The sequence below is a fragment of the Cryptotermes secundus genome, unplaced genomic scaffold, assembly GCF_002891405.2.
Source record: "Cryptotermes secundus unplaced genomic scaffold, Csec_1.0 scaffold220, whole genome shotgun sequence".
NCBI classification, from domain to species: Eukaryota; Metazoa; Arthropoda; class Insecta; order Blattodea; family Kalotermitidae; genus Cryptotermes; species Cryptotermes secundus.
The window spans coordinates 279,904-300,323 of record NW_019735557.1 but is presented as its reverse complement, the minus strand read 5'-3'; the positions used below and the strand labels follow the sequence as shown (position 1 = coordinate 300,323).

General features: G+C 38.1%; 1 protein-coding gene across 1 annotated transcript in view; it reads right to left on the bottom strand.

Annotated features, from left to right (window-relative positions):
* LOC111869550 (von Willebrand factor A domain-containing protein 8) overlaps positions 1–20,420 on the bottom strand; it is a gene marked incomplete at its 3' end in the record, with an annotated part of 294,700 nt that overhangs the window by 63,164 nt on the left and 211,116 nt on the right. Inside the window, 2 exon segments of the mRNA XM_033753471.1 lie at positions 635–839; positions 8,080–8,270. Coding sequence (XP_033609362.1) covers positions 635–839; positions 8,080–8,270 — 396 coding nt within the window.

The following is a 20,420-nucleotide window of genomic DNA, read 5'->3' as shown; positions in this document are numbered from 1 at the left end:
AATAATAATAATAATAATAATAATAATAATAATAATAATAATACCAAGCAATCTCTGTATACTACTGCTTACAACAATCTATATATGTATAAAAATACTTAAGTATGTTTCCACTTATCAGATGGAACGAGCTCATGAGAATGATAAGGGAGATGTCACATGATAGCTCTATTATGAGGGCTGTCTTAAGAATACATGCAGAGGAAGTAACTACAGAGAACATACATAACAGTACAACTCAGCAATGGCGTTCACATCAATGGGCACGGAGATTAAATCGCCACCTGAAAATAATCCATACTGTATCTGGATACAAGGTCAGATTGACCATTTGGTCTCACCACTATATCATAATAAGCAAGGATATGGACAACTTCATATTTTTTATTTAGCTGAAGAAACAATAAAATGGCATGAAAAACCAATCAAATCTAGGGGGTATGCGTGAAGTCATGCAATGATTGGATGAGATCATGTGACAAGTTCACGCTTCTGCAATGAATGCATCAAATGAAATGAAATACACGTATATGAATAAATAAATTGTGTTGCTACTTAATTAATAACCTTTAAAATGGCTGCCAGAATGGTGAACATTACACTGGCTACAGCTAGTTCTATATAATATTCTCACCTGAGGTACATCAAAGAACAACACATCTGGCACCTTGCTACTAGCAGAGGTTTGATACCTAGGGGCAGTTGTGTTTCCAATTCTCACTACATTATCCTGCACCTCACAGACCTTTGAAGTAGAGTCACTTGTTTGAGTTGCAGCACTGATACCAGCATCAATCAAAACTGTGTCCAAGGCCTGGCGGGCAAGTGATGGGAGGAATCTGAAAAGATAACAGATACATAATGCAGGATTTAAGTTTCTCACAGCAATGTTTATGAAGCATTCTGCTTCTCATCTGTTTTCACGCTGGTTTCTTTTGTGGCTTATTCTTTAAACCTAAAGATGAAGGCGACATGTTCCCCTGAAACATTAGTTTTCAACAGACTACGTGGCATTATATGCCAGAAGACAAAACCTTCAACAGATACATTTTCAAAGGCATAATTCAATAACCATCCAACATAACAATCATGGCACATATTATTAAAATGAACTCAACATGCACCAATATCATAATGAAAACAAGACAAACAATGACAAAATAGAATAGCATCCGCCAGCACTGATTTACATGTAAGACAATGAAAATGAAGACCTGTGACAATACTGACACATATCAGGAGACAAAAGAAAAGAGTTGGATACGTAAATGCAAGGAAACGGTGAACACCAAGAACTTTATATAGTGGGATTTTGAATATAATTCCTAAACAATGATATATGAATGTACACTTATTGATGGAAGACTGAAAGGAGCAAATCATATTCTGAAACATTCTTAAAGAACTATATAACATATGACAATTCACTCACGGAGCTGAGCCCTTCTTGAGAAGACGTCAATTGTGCAGCTACTTAAGAACTTCCCAGCATTTTATGGAACACAAAGGTTCATTACCAAGTTCACAAGAGCCATCCAGCGGTCCCTGTCCTCAGCCAGAACAATCCAATCCATACCATCCCATCCTACCTTTCTGAGATCAATCTTAATATTGTGCAGCCACCTACACCTTGTTCTTCCAGTGGTCTCCTTCCTTCAGGCTTCCCCACAAATATCCCACATGCATTCTCATCTCCAACATTCGTGCTACATGCCCTGCCAATCTCCTCCTCCTTGATCATTCCAGTTATACTTGGAGAAGTGTAGAAGTTACAAAGCTCCTCATTACGCAGTTTTCTCCAACATCCTGTCACTTCATCTCTCTTCGGTCCAAATATTCTCCTCAGCATCCTGTTCTCAAACACCCTCAGTCTCTGTTCCTCCCTTAAAGAAAGATCAGGTTTCACACCCAAACAGAATCACATTCAAAATTATAATTTTGTGTATTCTAATTTTTATGCTTTTAGACAACAAACGAAAAGACAAAAGGTTCTGGACTGAATGGCAGCAAGCATTCATTACCCAATTCAATCTCCTCTTAATTTCCTCCTGAATCAGGTTTTGATTTAGTATAGGCGTTCCCAAATACCTGAACTGCACCACATTTTCAAAACATCTGTTACATATCATTAAACAGAGATCAACTAAGATGGGTGGTAGGATTACTTACTGGACACTGCGACCTAAGAGGGCACCTTTTCAAACTGGGACTGACAGACAACCCAGCTTGTGAAAGGTGCCTACAAGAAGATGAATCAGCCACACACAACTTATGTGACTGTGAGGCTATAGTTTACGTAAGATATTGCCACCTGAGTCAATTCTTCATGGAGCCAAGTGACTTTTATGATACCACTATAAATAAAGTCCTACATTTCATTTGAAGTGTGGGATTAATAAAGGGTTAATTTATAGGGGAAGGACAATGGATCATTGAAGGTCGCAGTGCGTGGGTCAGTTTTTATGGCTCACCCATCATACTCATACTCATACAAATCTTTATGTCCTGATACTGCCATGTATCTTGGTGACAAGATAACAACATATACTAGTTTTCTCTGTGTTTACCTCTAGACCAATCTTCTTAATAGCGTCAATTAAAGTTTGTGTTTCTATTTATGGTATGTAGATTATCACCCAGTAGATTCACATCGTCAGCATAGATCAACAGCTGATGGGTCCCATTTAATTTCAGTTCCACCAGGTTTTCTTGGACCTTCCTAATGGCATATTCTAAAGCAAAGTTGAACTGCAGTAGCAATAAAGCATCTCTTTGTTTTAAATCATTCTGGATATGAAAATTATCAGACAAATGTTTACCTATATGGACTTTACCATATGTTTCGCTTAAACACATTTTAATCAGCCTAAGTAGTTTTATGGGTATCCCAAACTCTATCAGAATATTGTTACTTCCCTCCTAACTGAATCATAGGCTTTCTTGAAGTCTATGAATAGCTGATGTACTGTCTCACTGTACTCCCATTTATTCTCCTGTATCTGATGAATGCAAAAGATCTGATCCGTAGTTGATCTGTTATGTTGAAACCAACACTGATGAACCCCAATAATTTCATCTATGTATAAATGAGTACCAGGAATTAATTAAATAATTTTCTGGGGAGTGAAGCTTGGCCGGTGCGTAAGGGTGACAACCTTACCACCATCTTTGAGCCAAATGTCTAGATAGTGTGGGACCCTCAACATCTCAAAACCCTATGGGCCTTCACGGCCTGGTACATGGATAGCTTTACTTTTTACATTTTTATGGGCTTAACCTTGAGAGAATATTGGATAAAATTTTGTATGATGTTGATAGCAGTGATATCCCACAATAATTATTAGTCAGTTTTATCACCCTTCTTGTCAACTGGTACGATAATAGACTCATTCCACTGATCAGGCAATTTTTCCTTATGCCAAATAGAAGTAATTAGCTTATGGATCATAGAACATAATATTTTGCGTCTTGCTTGAATAAGTTGTGCCGCAGTTTGATCACTACCTGGTGACATATACCTTTCAATTCCACAGTAGCACATTCAACCTCAAAAGTGCTAGGATCAGGTATTAACGGCTCAGCTGTATGGATATCTGTCTGCCTAATAGCGCTGACCCTATGTACATTCAATAACTGAGGGAAGCAGTTCTTCCACCTGTTCAAAATGTTGTGGGAATCTGCAAGCAGATTACCATTCTCATCCTTCACTAAATTACTTCTAGGTTGGTAACCCCTCATGAAATCATTTATTCCTCTATACAGGTCTCTAATGTTCTTGTTCTTAATGTTCACTGCAAGCTCATCGATTTTGTCTTTCAGATAATCCCTCTTTTTATTTGATTTGTTTCATTCTGCTCCGTCACACTAACAAATTACAAAGAAAAAATAACTCCGTCCAGTGTGGCTATTGAAGATTTTACTACTTGAAAACTTAACACCCTTACATGTTTCAGTCCTCTGACGAGAGGGCGGGTCTGTCTGTTGTATATGCTGCTGGCCCTTGCCAGCGCAGTCTTACTCGGGTCCGAGTCCCTTGGGACTTGAGTCCCTATTTTACTGTCCCAGATTTGAGACTTCCCTTTTTGTTGCCTCCTACAANTTTTTTAGACGACATAGACCCTTCTTTCGTTCAAGTAAACACGCACCCACTGAAAGGACAGTTCCTTTCAACACGTTTCACAAACAACCGCTGGCGCTGTTTGTTCTTAGCTTTCCTAACCACTAAACCATATCATGTGTTTGGAATGTGTAAATTATAGTCAGCGTTGATACCACTGTGAGTCACGAGTTTATTTTTAGACTTCCTGGCATAGGAGGTGCAGTTGCATGCGTACATTCAGCGACTGCGTTCTCTCCATAACAGGGGAGTCCAAACTGCATAATTCTAGCGTGATCCTTTCAATTCTTATGCCATTTCGAAACTTAGCTTACAGCTTAACGTACACAGTACGTGAAACCACAGACAGGGGCATTTAAATACCACGGTACGACAAACGTCAAACCACCGTAAAGGGTTAATTTTTAAAGTGAACAGTGCACAAGTTAGGGTAGTAGGTTTAAAAATGTCGGTCCCTAGGGTGATTTAAATATTTAAATCGCCAGTCCGCGAAGTGTTAAGTTACAATTTATAAACCAAGTAGGTTCATGTCCCTTCTCCTATCGTCTTTCTTGACAGGGGCTGAACTTGTGCTGCCTGTCTCTCTTGAGAAGGAGATTCTTGAAATGCCTGCTGGCTTCATGCTTACGAGTATATTGTTCAGATTATCCCCATTTGTATTTTGCTTGATTCTGTAACCACTGTTAATTTGGTGTGTTTTCTTTGGTCTAATAATTCTGACCATCCTTCATCACACATGGTAGTGTAGTTGGTTGAGGCACTATGCTACAGCAGGAAGGTTGCGGGATCGAATCCCAATGAGGCGGATTTTTTCAATTTACCTAATCCTTCCAGCTGCACTATGGCCCTGGCGTCGACTCAGTCTGTAACATAAATTCTTGGGGGTAAAGGGTGACCGGTGCGTAAGGCTGACAACCTTACCACCAGCTACGAGGAACCTCAACATCTCACAACCCTATGGTCCTTCATGGCCTGTTACAGGGATAGTTTTATGTTCAATTTTTTTTCTCATTGAACAATGGCTTATGCTTCTTTGGTTCACAATAACTTAGACTCTCCTCCACAGACATTTTTATATTCTCTCTAATAGTTTCCCAACCTTTATTTACATCCACCTCAGTGACTAGATTTTCCAAAGCTGCGAACCTATTTAAGATTTCAACATGATACTGCTCTTTACCATTTACCTTGTTTAATTTCTTGAGATTGAACCTTCTTCATATGAACTCTCTGTGTTGTTTATTTGCTCATTGCCAGTCTTTCCTTAACCACCAAGTAGTGGTCAGTATCTCAATTTGCTATCCTGAATGATCGGACATCCAGTATATTTGAATGCCATCTCCTATCTATCAAAATATGGTCAATTTGATTGTGTGTCTTCTCATCAGATGATATCCAAGTAAATTTATGGAACACTGTACTTTTGACAGTAAGATTTTTTGATGTGGCAAAGTTTACAACTCTTAACTCCATTATCATTACTAATTACATGCAATCTCTCATTCCCCATCATTGGTTTGAAAATGTCTTCCCTCCCCACTTTGGCACTGAAGTCTCCTACCAAAATTTTCATATGGTACTTCAGGAATTTATCAAATACATGTTATAGTTCTTTGTAGAATCTGTCAATGGCCATGTATGGCTGGGTATAGGATAGGGATCATGAGCTCTGCATGGTCAGAGGTGACAGATATCAGGAGGGCATCAATGAAGACAGTTCTGACTCTAGTATTATGGTCAGGGTTTTCTGAAAGGTCCTAAAAAGACTGGGATGCACAATGGATCCAAAAGCAGTTTGAGTGCTTGGGGTAGATGAAGGTTCTCTCCCCACTAAGTCGGTACCAATACCAATTCAGTCACAGTGACCACAGAGCGACTAAAACCTAAACTGTTCAGACAAAATACAACAGAAATGGGTGCTGCATCCCTTACATAGTGGGCCATTCCTGATTCTACTGTTACTGAAAGGGGTTTCCTGGGATGTGATGCCATGCAGTCTGGTAGACAGGTTCTATTGTTTAGGTGGAACGTTGCTACCTGTCTAGCACATTATATAATACCACATCCCAGATGACAGTAATTTTCATAGTCACAATCATGAGAATGTCAAATCTTGACTACCCTTTTAAATAGGACAGTGACACCAAGGGGCTGCAATGAGCTGTAAAGGTGAAGTTGTCTCTGCGCTTACTTAAGTGCCATGACATGAAGACGTATGGGGGAGATGAGGTATAGCTTCACACATACTCAACATGAGAACCAGATGGAGGCATATGGATGAAATGCACATGTAGTTAATATCGGGGAATTATAAAATGCATATAGACTTTGGTAGGGAAACCTCTTGAATAGCAGCCACTTGGAAGATCAGGAAGGTGATGGACAAATGATATTAGAATAGATCTAAAGGACATACATTATAAGGATTTGAACGGCTGTTATTTAGTTACTTATCTGCAAGTGCTAAAAAGTCTCAGATTATCAAGTGTGTCAATGTTGAGTTAAAAAGGTTTTTAACTGAATACTGACACAGCTGACTGCCTGAGAAAATTTCAGCATATTAATTTATCATGAAAGATTCATATCCTTCCTAACTGTAAATTTTTACAGGCCTCTTTACAATTCATTCATTCATCCCTAATCTGTCAGATGAGAGGTCCACAGTCTCTTCCGAAACAGTTCCTCCACTTAATGTGATATAGAGCTTTCTCCTTCAAATGAGAATATCCTCTTCTGTCCCCAAGGTCATCCAGCATCTTCTTACATCTTCTGGTCTTCTATCTGCCCCTCTATCTTACCTTCAATAACTTCTTTTAAAAGGCAGTTACTGCGTAAGATATGACCAATCCAATTAACCTTCCGTTTTCTTATTTCGTGTAGGTTATTCCTCTCCTCACTGACTCTAATTAACACTTCTTCATTTCTCACATAATCGGTCCAACTGATCTTCTCCATCCTTCTCCAACACCACATTTCGAAGCTTTCCAGGTGTTTCTGATCTACTGCCCTAAGTGTCCATGTTTCAGCCCCATACAAAGCCATGTTCCAAATGTAGCATTTCACTAGTTTCTTTCTCAAATTTAAGTCCAATTTGCTGGCAAAAAGATTCCTCTTGCTACATGCAGCTTTTGCCACGGCAATCCTAGATTTAATTTCACAAGTACACCTTCCGTCATCTGTTAACAAGCTACCCAAATATTTAAAACATTTCACATTCTCCAGTTGTTTTGGTCTATCTTTATTGCGACTGGGGTTGGTTGTCTCAAAATTTTCATTACTTTTGTTTTTTCCACACCTGGAGAGCTTAATTGGTATGGTGATGGGTTGTGGGATGGATGACTGGGGTTTGGTTTCCAGTGAAGGCAACATTTTTACCTTCTCCACAACATCCAAACTGGCTCTGAGACCCACTCGGTCTCCTATCCAATGGGTACTGGGGGCTCCTTCCCTGGGTGTAAAGCGGCAGGTGCATGAAACTCACCACTCACCTCCACCTAGTGCTGAGGTCAAGAATGGTGCAGCTTTACCTCCATCCCCACACGCCTTCATGGTGTGGAGGTTAATTTATTAAGCACAGGGAAAAGTTTATCTTTACCTTATAATATACATGTTGCCCCTATCACAGTCTGCTTCATTGTCATGTTGCAGTTCTTAAAAATGAGAGAACATTATAAAATAGGTTACATGGCGTCCATATGTGGTAAAGTCTTCATCTTAAGTGTCAGGATCACCACTTCACAAGTTATTCTGTGGAAGCACAAACATAAACAAATTTACCTTTAATTATAGAATAAGGTAAGTTAATCAAGAAAATTGAAGATCCAAATAACCAAAAAAATGGTTATAAAATTCAAAACACTGAAGAAGTTTAAAGAACAGATTGGATGTCCAAGGTAATGTACAAGATATGGTTACTGTGTATCTGTATATTGCATTTAAATTGGAAATAAATATGCTCTTACCTTGACAAGCAGGCTTGTTGGATAGCTGCAGCTGGACTGTCTGCTGCATACACAGCCATGCGTCGAGCAATACGTAGTAGTTGTCTTGTAGACAGAGATCCAGCTAATGACTGCAGAGTTGGATCTTCTGATGCTCTAAGTTTGTGAGCTAGTTCCATGACACTAGCCAGCGACTTACCAACTTCACCATACTAAAAGAAAATAAATAAGATATAAAAGTTTGTGATGATGGTACATATGTACAAATATTATGTTTTTGGACATTACAAATCATCCTGTCTTTATCTAAAATCACCATCTTGTTTATTTTTCAAAACTCTAGCTCTACTGATTGGGCCCATCTGAGTAGGTTTTACCTGAAGATGGAGTCAGAATGCAGCCTCTGAAACGTTGTTTTTTTGAAAAATAAACAGGATGGTGTTTTTAGGTAAAGACAGGATGATGGATAATGTCCAAAACATAATAATTGTAAAAGAGAATATTTTGTCCCACAGTCACACCAGGGAAGTTTGAACGTGGTATTTCTATGCATCTGCAAATTCTTTTTGTGAGTTTTATTTGAACAAGAACACTACTATAACTTCTCATTTGTACTCTGGCTGAATAGGTATGCATTATATTTAATGACAAACCTCAATAAAATGCAGCAACAAAAGGAAATATTTATTATCTCTTCAGATAAAAACCAATAATTGGCATTTTGGAGAATCCTCACATAACCTCTAAGTCCTGCAGGGAATTTTGGACTACCACTTTAAATCAGAGTCTTCTAAATTTAGACCGAAATAAATGTCATATTACATTCACAGATAGTGCAGGAATATATTCAACCTCCTATTAAAAGTGTGATAAAATAATGCTTTTGCTTATTGTCGATTAGTTACAGTCTCATGTGCAACACTGTGTTCCATAACTTTAAAAGTCCATCACTACATGTTTTGATCAATGTGGTCATCATCAAGTGTTAAAAGTTTTTGGTGAGAAAACTGCTGTTGCTTATCTTGTTAAACATATAGGTCCTCCTGATGCAGGTATATGTTTGAGTTGGTGGGTTGTGTTCTCTCGTGATTTTTTCTTTGTCTTGTTCTTGAATGCATTCGATAACTATGATAACTATGTGAGATAAGCGTTGCAGGTAGCATATATTTCTTCTCGGTAAACACACTTCTGTGCAGGCGTAATGATGTCACACCCCAACAGTGCTTATCTATCACATGACTTGCGTTCTCTGTGTGGTTTGCACTGTGCAACAGTAGAATCATGTTTTCTGTGCTGTCAATGCCATGGCTCTATAGCACAAGTCTGGAGCTAAGAAGCTTTTATTTGAGTTCCAAGGTTCCAGAGTGATTGAACAAGAAATGGCAACAAGACCTCATAGTAATTTGAAGTGCTAGTTTCTGTGTTGAGATCCGTTGCAAGGAGATGAATAGTGAAGACTGGGAATCCTAGTGCGTGTGCAACAGTGGACTGGAAAGTGTGGAGAATAGTGACAGAATTATAATTGAGTGTGATTAAGAGAACTTGTAACTGAAGTGGTAATAAATCCAATCTAATGAACTAGAACCTGTTATTTTCATCACATGTACCCCCCTAGACACGACAATACTAAGAGCTGTCTTTATAAAAAAGGCCACCAAAATCTGAAACAGATTCCATGACAAGAGTCTACATATCTCTCTAATATTAGTAACATGCAACACATCAATCTATAACTTCTGTAAGGGTGTTCATATGTTCTGAAACTCAACTAACTTCACTGAGCACAGTTCTTCTTCAGAGCCTAATGGTCACTCAGATACTCGAGAAATTCTGCACCCTTTAAAAAAAACGAAATATTCAGTATTGTGTTCAAACTTAGTGGATGAAAACACAGATAAGTGAACAGAGTGGATTTTATGAAATGAAGATGCAAGTCACAATCCAATTATATCTTGTTTATTTCTTGTGTGGACTATGTGTTACTAAAATCCTAACATGTTTCAGTCTTATAAGATCAACATCAGAAAGTGTACATTATTAAAAGAAAACTTCATATTATCATTCATATGGGACCAAACGATTAAAATTAAAATATCTGGGATGCAGGTTATAGCTAGTTCAGTTCAAAATTTCACCTACCTTACTTATTTACTTACTTACTTACCCATGGCGCTGAGCCCTTCTGGAGGAGCTGCCAATTCTGCAGCTACTCAAGAAATTCCCAGCAGTTTATGGAACCCGAAGGTTCATTATCGTGTTCACAAGAGCCCTCAACTGGTCCCTATCCTGAGCCAGATCAATCCAATCCAATCCATACCACACCATCCCATCCTATCCCTCTAAGATCCATTTTAATATAGGCATAGTTGGGTAATTATGCCTTGGTCTTCCCAGTGGTCTCTTTCCTTCTGGCTTCCCCACCAATATCCTATACGCTTTCCTCGTCTCCCCCATTCATGCTACATGCCCTGCCCACCTCATCCTCCTTGACTTGGTCATTCTAATTACACTTGGAGAAGAGTACAAGTTATGAAGCTCCTCATTGTGCAGTTTCCTCCAACCTCCTGTCACTTCATCCCTCTTCAGTCCAAATAATCTCCTCAACACCCTGTTTTCAAACACCCTCAGTCTGTGTTCCTCCCTTAATATCAGAGACCAAGTTTTACACTCAGACAGAACCACAGGCAAAAATTACAGTTTTGTATATTCTAATTTTTATGTTTTTGGACAGCAGACGACAAGGCAAAAGGTTCTGGAATGAATGATAGCAAGCATTACCCAAGTTCAATCTCCTCTTAATTTCCTCCTAAATCAGGTTTTGATCTGTTATCACTGTTCCCAATATCTGAACGGTCCCATATTTTCGAAACATCTGTTTCCTACCTTTATGTCATGATTTTTCCCTGCATTTTGGTGATGAGACAGCAACATATACTTACTTTTCTCAGTGTTTACTTCTAGACCAACCTCTTTACTTATGTCAGTTAAAATTTGTGTGTTTTTCTTTATGTTATCTACATTATCACCCAGTAGATTCACATAATCAGCGTAGGCCAACAGCTGATTTGTCCTGTTTAATTTCAGTCCCACCTGGTTTCCCTGGACCTTCCTAATGGCATATTCTAAAGCAAAGTTGAAAAGGAGTGACCCATAATAAAGCTGCACAGCTTTGGAATTACTGACACCAACAGAAAGCGAGTATAAGACAGCACCATACTGCATTATACAAAAGAATATAACCAATTATGCCAAAACAATAACTATCACCTACATTAGAATATTATAACATAATATTAATTTTAGGGACAATTATATCATAGATATTGTCATATGTACAAATGACTATTGACAGGGCTTGGATTGGTAATTTGGTTTACTAACCTTTTACAGATCATAACTGCATGTAACTATAGCGCTATCACTAATTCACATACTCAGCAGTTCATAACAGCATGCACTAAGTCTTTTCAGTCTACTGTGTCTTCACTAGTCGTTGCTTGGTAACAGCAAATGTTCCCCTTACTCTGGGTTCCCGAACTATCCCCGTGCCTAAGCTAGCAGCTTCTCAGTTCAACAGCTCACAATGAATAAACTGCAGTTCTCTGACTAACTCACTAACTTACCAAGAAACTCTTCACTTCCCTGCAATGCAAAGCACTAACCTGCACTAACTGTCCTGCTTATAACATCTCAGCACGAAACACAAAAGAAAACACTGTTCCTCTGTTGCTATTCAACTGTTGCTTGTCAGACTGCATAGAAAACACCGTTCCTATGCTGATGTTCAATTGTTGCTTGTTAGGAATCTGTTGCCTAGAAGTAGGCATTGTTTGCACACTCATTACTTAGTAATGGGTCTACATACTACAATATTTCAATTCTCTGGATTCATATGTGATTTGTAACGTTTTCTTTTAATAAGGTACATCTCCCTGATGATGGTCTTGTAAGACCAAAACATGTCATGGTTTTAATAACTTGACATCAACACAAGGAATAAACAGACATATGGANGCAGATGAGATAAATAAGTGACCAAAATATATATTGTTGCACTTGACGGAAAATCTATTGACAATTGGTGATTAATAGTGTAACGGACCAAAATGAAACAATTCAAAATAGTAGACATATGGAGATCGTGACTTCCATCTTAATTTCGTATACATAGTATATCAGAAGTCCTGTGTGGAGGCAGTTTAGAATACCTCCACTGCAGCACTGCGAGTCAAAGAAGGTGATGAAAAGGAAACCAAATGCCTGGGGTATAACTCGGACACCTTGTTACTGGAAGACATAAGTACAGAGACCTGGTCCTCCAGGTTGGGGGTTGGCCATGAGGCTGACAACCTTGCTCTGTAAAATAATTACTGCTGCAAAATCCAAAGAAGTGAAAATAAGATGGTCTAAATCATGAGAGAATAAAAAATACTGGCAAAAACTTCTCAGGAAGGCTATGGCTCAAAAAGAGCTGTTTTGCTGTTGCTGCTGCTGATGATGATGATGATGACAACAGTATATCAGGAAAAAGAATTCTATTAAAGTCTAAATTTTACTTCATACTTATAGATATACTGAAAAAATTTGAAAATTCTGATGTTTGTACACACTTCTCTTAGCCAACCTTAAAAGTACACCAATTAATGCTCACTGAATAAGAATGGAATTCCTTTTGGGTGTAGTATCATAGGAGCAACGCAGAATAAAAATGATGTGGTAATTACAAAACTTAAAACTCCTATGGGATAAGAACAGAATTAATACAAAACAAATACATTGCCCAACCCCTGAAGACCTTCTGGACAGCCTTCATGACCTTGGAATCCTATTTAAATATACAAAAGAGTAAAAACTCTTGGAAAAAATTGAAGAAGACATGTGAAGTAGCTCTTTGGCCTGTCACTGTGTTGAGTCAGGTTTACTCTGCTGAAATGCTTCATGGGATTCCTTCCATGCCATGCAATCATCCCTGTCCTGCGGTATTTTATATATCTGATCTGGGCTCACCTTGAAGTGCAAATTTTCTCCTCACTGTAGTAAGATATACTAGTATATGTTTCTGTTCTTTAACATTTACGGTATTATAATATTATTGTCTAATAGATCTCTACTGGGCAAGAGGCAGGCTTTGGACAGACAAATTCTAGACTTCAATAAAAATTTCAAAAGAAAGTGAAAATGTGAGACCTTGATTTAATTCATGTCTGTGCTGTGTACTCTCAAGATTATTTCTTGCAAATGGACACCTGCAGTTATCTTACTAGAAATAATCTTGGAAGAAGTAAGATATTAATTAAAGTAATTTTAAATAACACAACTAACACACATTTTGCTGTAACACTTATAAAATTTTGCTGTCTTCTACATATTGGCAGATATAAAATTATTTCTCAGAAGAAGAATATGAAAACAGAGCCAGGATAGCACAGTCAGTATCATGACTGGCAAAGGGGCTGGATGGCTGAGGGGTTGAAGTTCCAGTCATGCAGATCAGTTCTGGGCTCCACCCAGCCTCCTTTCTACTGGGCACCCGGAGGTAAAGTGGTGGGGGTGTGAAGTTGACCACTGACTTCCAACTTGTGCCAAGGTCAATAATACATGGATCTATACATCCTCTTCACCCATATGTCTTCATGGCATACTGCTTAATTATTTGATCATAGGAACAACTTCACCTTACCTTCAAGAATATGAGAATTCTAGCAANAAAAAAAAAAAAAAAAAAAACAAAAAAAAAAAAAAAAAAAAAACAAAAAAAAAACGAAAGCAATATGACTTTGCTAAAATAAAATGTGAAAAATTTTGTATCTTCATGAAATTAATTTACATGGTTGATAGAACAGTGTGGTTAGTTGGTAATTTAACGAGACTGAGTCATCTGAAGAAGATATTTAGCATCAAATGAGATGAGTGAAAACTCCAAAGAAGCTGGTGTTCCAATTCAGATTAAAAACAGATACCTCCATACCTGGACACACAGATCAGATCACTGCAGCTGTATAATTTGTTTCATTTTAATTTTTTTAAAATTTGTTATTTAACAATGCTGTCATGCTACAGGATAGTAGGAATATTGAAAGCATTAATTACATCATACCTAAACAACAGATATCAAAAAGTGGTATTAGATAACAAGAAAACTCATAATAATACCTCCTCTGAGTGGGAGATCATAAAGCATGGTGTTCTGCAAGGTTCTATCCTTGGTCCATTATTTTTCTGAGCTTCCTAACGTAATAACTAACAATGCAAAAATCATCCTATATGCTGACGACACAAGCGTTATAATGTCTAATCCTAGCCTTCTGAATTTTGAAACTAATATGAATAAACAACTTCTAGCCATAAATGAATGGTTTAAAGCCAATTTGTTACCTTTAAATTTAAAAAAACTCATTACCTTTTATTCAGGACAAAAAATAGTTTAGAAACCTATATTAGTATAGGCTGTGGAACAAGCGTATTACTAACATGTCAAATAGTAAGTTTCCTGGTTTACACATCAACGAAACAATATCATGGAAATTTCATATTGACCAATTAGTAACTGAAATGAGATCAGCTTGTTATGCTATTAGGACAGGAAAAGGATTTATGTCACATGAAACCCTTAAGATGATTTATTTCTCCTAGGTGCATTCTATTATGGAATACAGTATAACTTTCTGGGGTAATACACCTAACAGTATCAATGTCTTTAGGACACAAAAGCGGATAATTAGAGTTATTATGAATGCAAAAACTAGAGTCTCCTGTATGAATCTATTTAAAAAATTAAATATATTTCCAATGTATTAACAATATAATGTAAATACTCGATAATACTGTTTGTTGTAAAAAATAAAGATCTGTACAAACCGAATCATGAGATTCATAGCTTCAGTACTAGACATAGCACAAACTTACACCTTCCTACATCACTTTTGACAGTTTTCCAAAAAGGACCCTATTACTCTGGTATCAGAGCTTATAATCATCTTCCACCTCATATAAAAAGTCTGAGTAATGAAATGAAACTATTCAAACCGCTGCTAAAAAGGTTTCTTCTTTCCAGTTTGTTTTAATCCTTGGTTAATCCTGGTTATACTACCTATTAAGTAAACCTTTTTATGATACTTATAAACTGTTCATATATATTCATCACATCTTAGTACTATCAGTACATTAGTTTTAACATTTTAAACTTACAGCTGTCATATGATGTACACCAGTTGTTCCATCTATACGTATGTCTTGGGTATTAAGTGTGCAGGCATCTATGACCTGTTTGTTGTCTGGGTAGCGTTTGTAAGTAATAATTGATGTAATGTCCTAATAAATAATCTGCTTTTAGATATTAGAACAATGTCTGAGATATTGTATTGTGGAGATGAATCATGGATGTATTTATATTCGTATCTTGTTAAAGTGATGGGACTTGTCTGGTTATGTCTGTGACTAATTCCACAACTACTGGTCATTATTGTACCACTAAGGATCAATGGAATGTTTTAATAAATTGAATTGAATTGAATGGAAGTATGGTATTGTAATAGACCATCTGTTTTAGATAACACATGACAGTAAACAACACTTTGTGGACTGGTCGCATAATATTATGCTTTTCGCTTTTAAACGTGGTGGACCGGTTGCATAATATTATGATTTTAGGACACGTGATGTTGCAACACACTATACCTTGCTCTGGCGCCATGCAGATGCATAACTGGTGCATAATAGACCTCCTGAATGTTTGCTTAGTAGTCAGTAACATGACCTCGCTGTTTTCCTATCCAACTCCAAAGGAAATGTCTTTGTTCATCTTCAAGCTGTATGTACCAGGCCGTAAGTTAGTAGTGCAATATGGATCAAGGACGAAAGCGGTTGAAGACCAAGTGATCCCTCTGAGAACAAAAAATATCTGACTTGTTCTCCAATGAGCTATATGACGTGCCTTGTGAGACGTGTAGTGATAGCGACTCAGACAGCGGCAGTGACAGGGGACAGCAAAGAACTGTGGCCATAGATAGTAAAAGTGAAAGTAGCTCCGATGAAAATGCAGGTAGTAACATTGAGGGGACAGCCATATGGGGAAAAGTAGACAAAACGCCTACTTTGGGACAGTTCACTGGAAATCTGGGGGTGAAACAAATTCCATCAGACCGAACACAAGTGTCTTAAGTAGCAGAACTGTTTTTTGGAGATAGTTTCTTTGGTGTGTTATGTCAGGAAACTAACAGATACTATCTCCAACACCGTGAAGAGTATGACAGAAGTTAGAAAGTGTTGAAGTGGGTGGATGTCACTTCAGCAGAAATGAAAATTTTTTTGCAATAATCTTTCTAATGGGGCATACAAAGAGCGATAATCTAAAAGAGTACTGGTCAACAGATCCATTTTTAGAAATTCCCATTTTCGGCAAACTAATGAGCCGTAAAGAGATTTGAACAAATATGGTGGTGTTTGCATTTCAATAATAATGAACTGCAACCACAATCAACAAGCAGGCTTTTCAAAATTCAGCCTTTATTAAACTTTTTCATTCAGAAATTTCAGACAGTTTATAAGCCAAACCAACAACTGTCTTTGGACGAATCTGTGATGCCTTGGAGGGGAAGGCTTTGTATGCAAATATATAATCCTGGGAAACTTACAAAGTACGGCCTACTTGTTCATGTAGTTACTGAAAGCACTTCAGACTATGTTGGAAATTTAGAAATTTATTCTGGCAAAGGCAAANTTTGGTGTGTTATGTCAGGAAACTAACAGATACTATCTCCAACACCGTGAAGAGTATGACAGAAGTTAGAAAGTGTTGAAGTGGGTGGATGTCACTTCAGCAGAAATGAAAATTTTTTTGCAATAATCTTTCTAATGGGGCATACAAAGAGCGATAATCTAAAAGAGTACTGGTCAACAGATCCATTTTTAGAAATTCCCATTTTCGGCAAACTAATGAGCCGTAAAGAGATTTGAACAAATATGGTGGTGTTTGCATTTCAATAATAATGAACTGCAACCACAATCAACAAGCAGGCTTTTCAAAATTCAGCCTTTATTAAACTTTTTCATTCAGAAATTTCAGACAGTTTATAAGCCAAACCAACAACTGTCTTTGGACGAATCTGTGATGCCTTGGAGGGGAAGGCTTTGTATGCAAATATATAATCCTGGGAAACTTACAAAGTACGGCCTACTTGTTCATGTAGTTACTGAAAGCACTTCAGACTATGTTGGAAATTTAGAAATTTATTCTGGCAAAGGCAAAAAATTACAAGAAACTATTGTTTCTGTTTTCGAATCCTATCTTGGTCAAAATTACCATGTTTATCAAGATGATTATCATAACAGTGTGGTAATTGTNAACACCGTGAAGAGTATGACAGAAGTTAGAAAGTGTTGAAGTGGGTGGATGTCACTTCAGCAGAAATGAAAATTTTTTTGCAATAATCTTTCTAATGGGGCATACAAAGAGCGATAATCTAAAAGAGTACTGGTCAACAGATCCATTTTTAGAAATTCCCATTTTCGGCAAACTAATGAGCCGTAAAGAGATTTGAACAAATATGGTGGTGTTTGCATTTCAATAATAATGAACTGCAACCACAATCAACAAGCAGGCTTTTCAAAATTCAGCCTTTATTAAACTTTTTCATTCAGAAATTTCAGACAGTTTATAAGCCAAACCAACAACTGTCTTTGGACGAATCTGTGATGCCTTGGAGGGGAAGGCTTTGTATGCAAATATATAATCCTGGGAAACTTACAAAGTACGGCCTACTTGTTCATGTAGTTACTGAAAGCACTTCAGACTATGTTGGAAATTTAGAAATTTATTCTGGCAAAGGCAAAAAATTACAAGAAACTATTGTTTCTGTTTTCGAATCCTATCTTGGTCAAAATTACCATGTTTATCAAGATGATTATCATAACAGTGTGGTAATTGTAGAATACCTTCTTTCGAGAAAAGTAGTGTTTGTGGAACAACTAGGGTGAGCAGAGGCCTTCCTCCAGATCTGAAAGAGGAATCTAAATCCCTGAAACATGGTGAAACCACATTCAGGAGGAAGGGGGATATTCTTCTTCAGTCCTGGAGGGATACTCATGTTGTGAATATATCCACAATTCGATCATGGTTGATGTTCGAAGGAGACATGGACAAGTAAAGAAGCCTATTTGTATTTCTGAGTATAATATTGTGATNCAGTTTATAAGCCAAACCAACAACTGTCTTTGGACGAATCTGTGATGCCTTGGAGGGGAAGGCTTTGTATGCAAATATATAATCCTGGGAAACTTACAAAGTACGGCCTACTTGTTCATGTAGTTACTGAAAGCACTTCAGACTATGTTGGAAATTTAGAAATTTATTCTGGCAAAGGCAAAAAATTACAAGAAACTATTGTTTCTGTTTTCGAATCCTATCTTGGTCAAAATTACCATGTTTATCAAGATGATTATCATAACAGTGTGGTAATTGTAGAATACCTTCTTTCGAGAAAAGTAGTGTTTGTGGAACAACTAGGGTGAGCAGAGGCCTTCCTCCAGATCTGAAAGAGGAATCTAAATCCCTGAAACATGGTGAAACCACATTCAGGAGGAAGGGGGATATTCTTCTTCAGTCCTGGAGGGATACTCATGTTGTGAATATATCCACAATTCGATCATGGTTGATGTTCGAAGGAGACATGGACAAGTAAAGAAGCCTATTTGTATTTCTGAGTATAATATTGTGATGTGTTGCACTATGGATGACGCCCCCTCCGCTCGAGATGAGCTTTGTCTTAAGAGGGGAGTGGATGTAATGGAAGAAGAATGGTTGCTGCAAGAAGAGTAGCCGAAACAACAGGAGACACTGCAAACACAGCAACGGGAAGAAAAGGAATGGGGATGCACTGTTAGGCTATTCCGGACGAATAGCCTTAAGGAGGGAGCAGTGAGATGTGCTGCGCTATGGATGACGCCTCTCCCCCCGCCAGCCGTGATGTGCTGAGCGGAGCCGAAGTGAGCTGAGTCCCAGCACGCTGGTCGCTATGCAAAGCGAGTAAACGCCTGTTGTTAATCAAAGTGAGTAAATGCCGGTTGCTAAGCAAAGCGCGTAAACAGCGGTTGCTAAGCAAAGCGGGTAAACAGTGGTTGCTAGAGACGGTGGTAATAACAGCGGTACCCATTATGTAAAAGGCAAACACGGCGTCAGACAACAGTGGTGCCTATTATGTAACTGTTTTCCCATTGTCCGGCTGAGGGTTTATAAGGGAACTACACAGCCGCTGAAGACAGTTCTCAAGGCAGCAGCCTATGAGTTGAGTTGGAATCTAGCCAGCAGTGAGCCATTAGAGTTGAGTTGGAATATAGCAGCCATCACGGAAAGAAGAACTGGACGCGTGTGTAATAATCAATGATAGTTTGTGATAACTGAGTAATAATTGGGAGTGTGTGATACAGTGACACTTGTATAGCTCCTGTATCATAATTAATATGTGTATACTACTGAGGACAGAATGAAGAGATTATTGCGAATAGGGTTATAAAGTGTGAAACCCTGCAAGAGTGTTATAATCAACTAGCTGTACCTGGCCACGTGTTGCTGTGGCTCAGTCTAATGAAATATTTCAATTCAAATGCAGATCAATCGACACAGCTCAATCCCACAGCCAACTGCACTGAAAAATAAGGAAAACAGTTAAGAAAACGAAATTAAAAACAATGAAAAATAAACTATACTCAGCCACTCTCAGCCTGTCGCGTTCATTCTGCTGAGAACGAAGCAGATCTGAGGCTGCAGAACGTGATCACCGTGCTCGCAACCGTGCATCCTCAAGTCTGGCTGCACGTCGTTCTGCTGTTTCCTCAGCACATATTTGAGCCATTCTTTGTCCACGTACATCTCGGATTCAGCGAACAAGTTATTGAACGCTCACTTTTACACCAGTGAGTACAATTATTATCACGTCCAGTATCACCAAAAAACTCTTCGGAGCTGGACAGTTATAACCTGGTTTCGGACGCAATAGAGGGCACTTTCGCCCAGGGTTCGATTTCACGTGTTCTGTGCTAGTTGCCGTGGTTATTCCTAGGCAACAATCTGTTGGTATTCGATGGACGACAGAACACCTTGTAGAAGTGTTCGGTTTCAACTGTTGTTATGCAACGGAACCACTTATCCCACGTGTTCTGTGCTTGTTGCCGCAGTTATTCCTAGGCAACAATCTGTTGGTATTCAATGGATGACAGAACACCTTGTAGAAGTGTTTTGTTTCATCCATTGTTACGCAACGGAACCACTTATCCTCTCATTTCCGGGGAAACAAGTTTGTTGTTTTGGCAATTCCTATGCAACGGCAACGATCTGTTGGTATTCGATGGATGACAGAACACCTTGT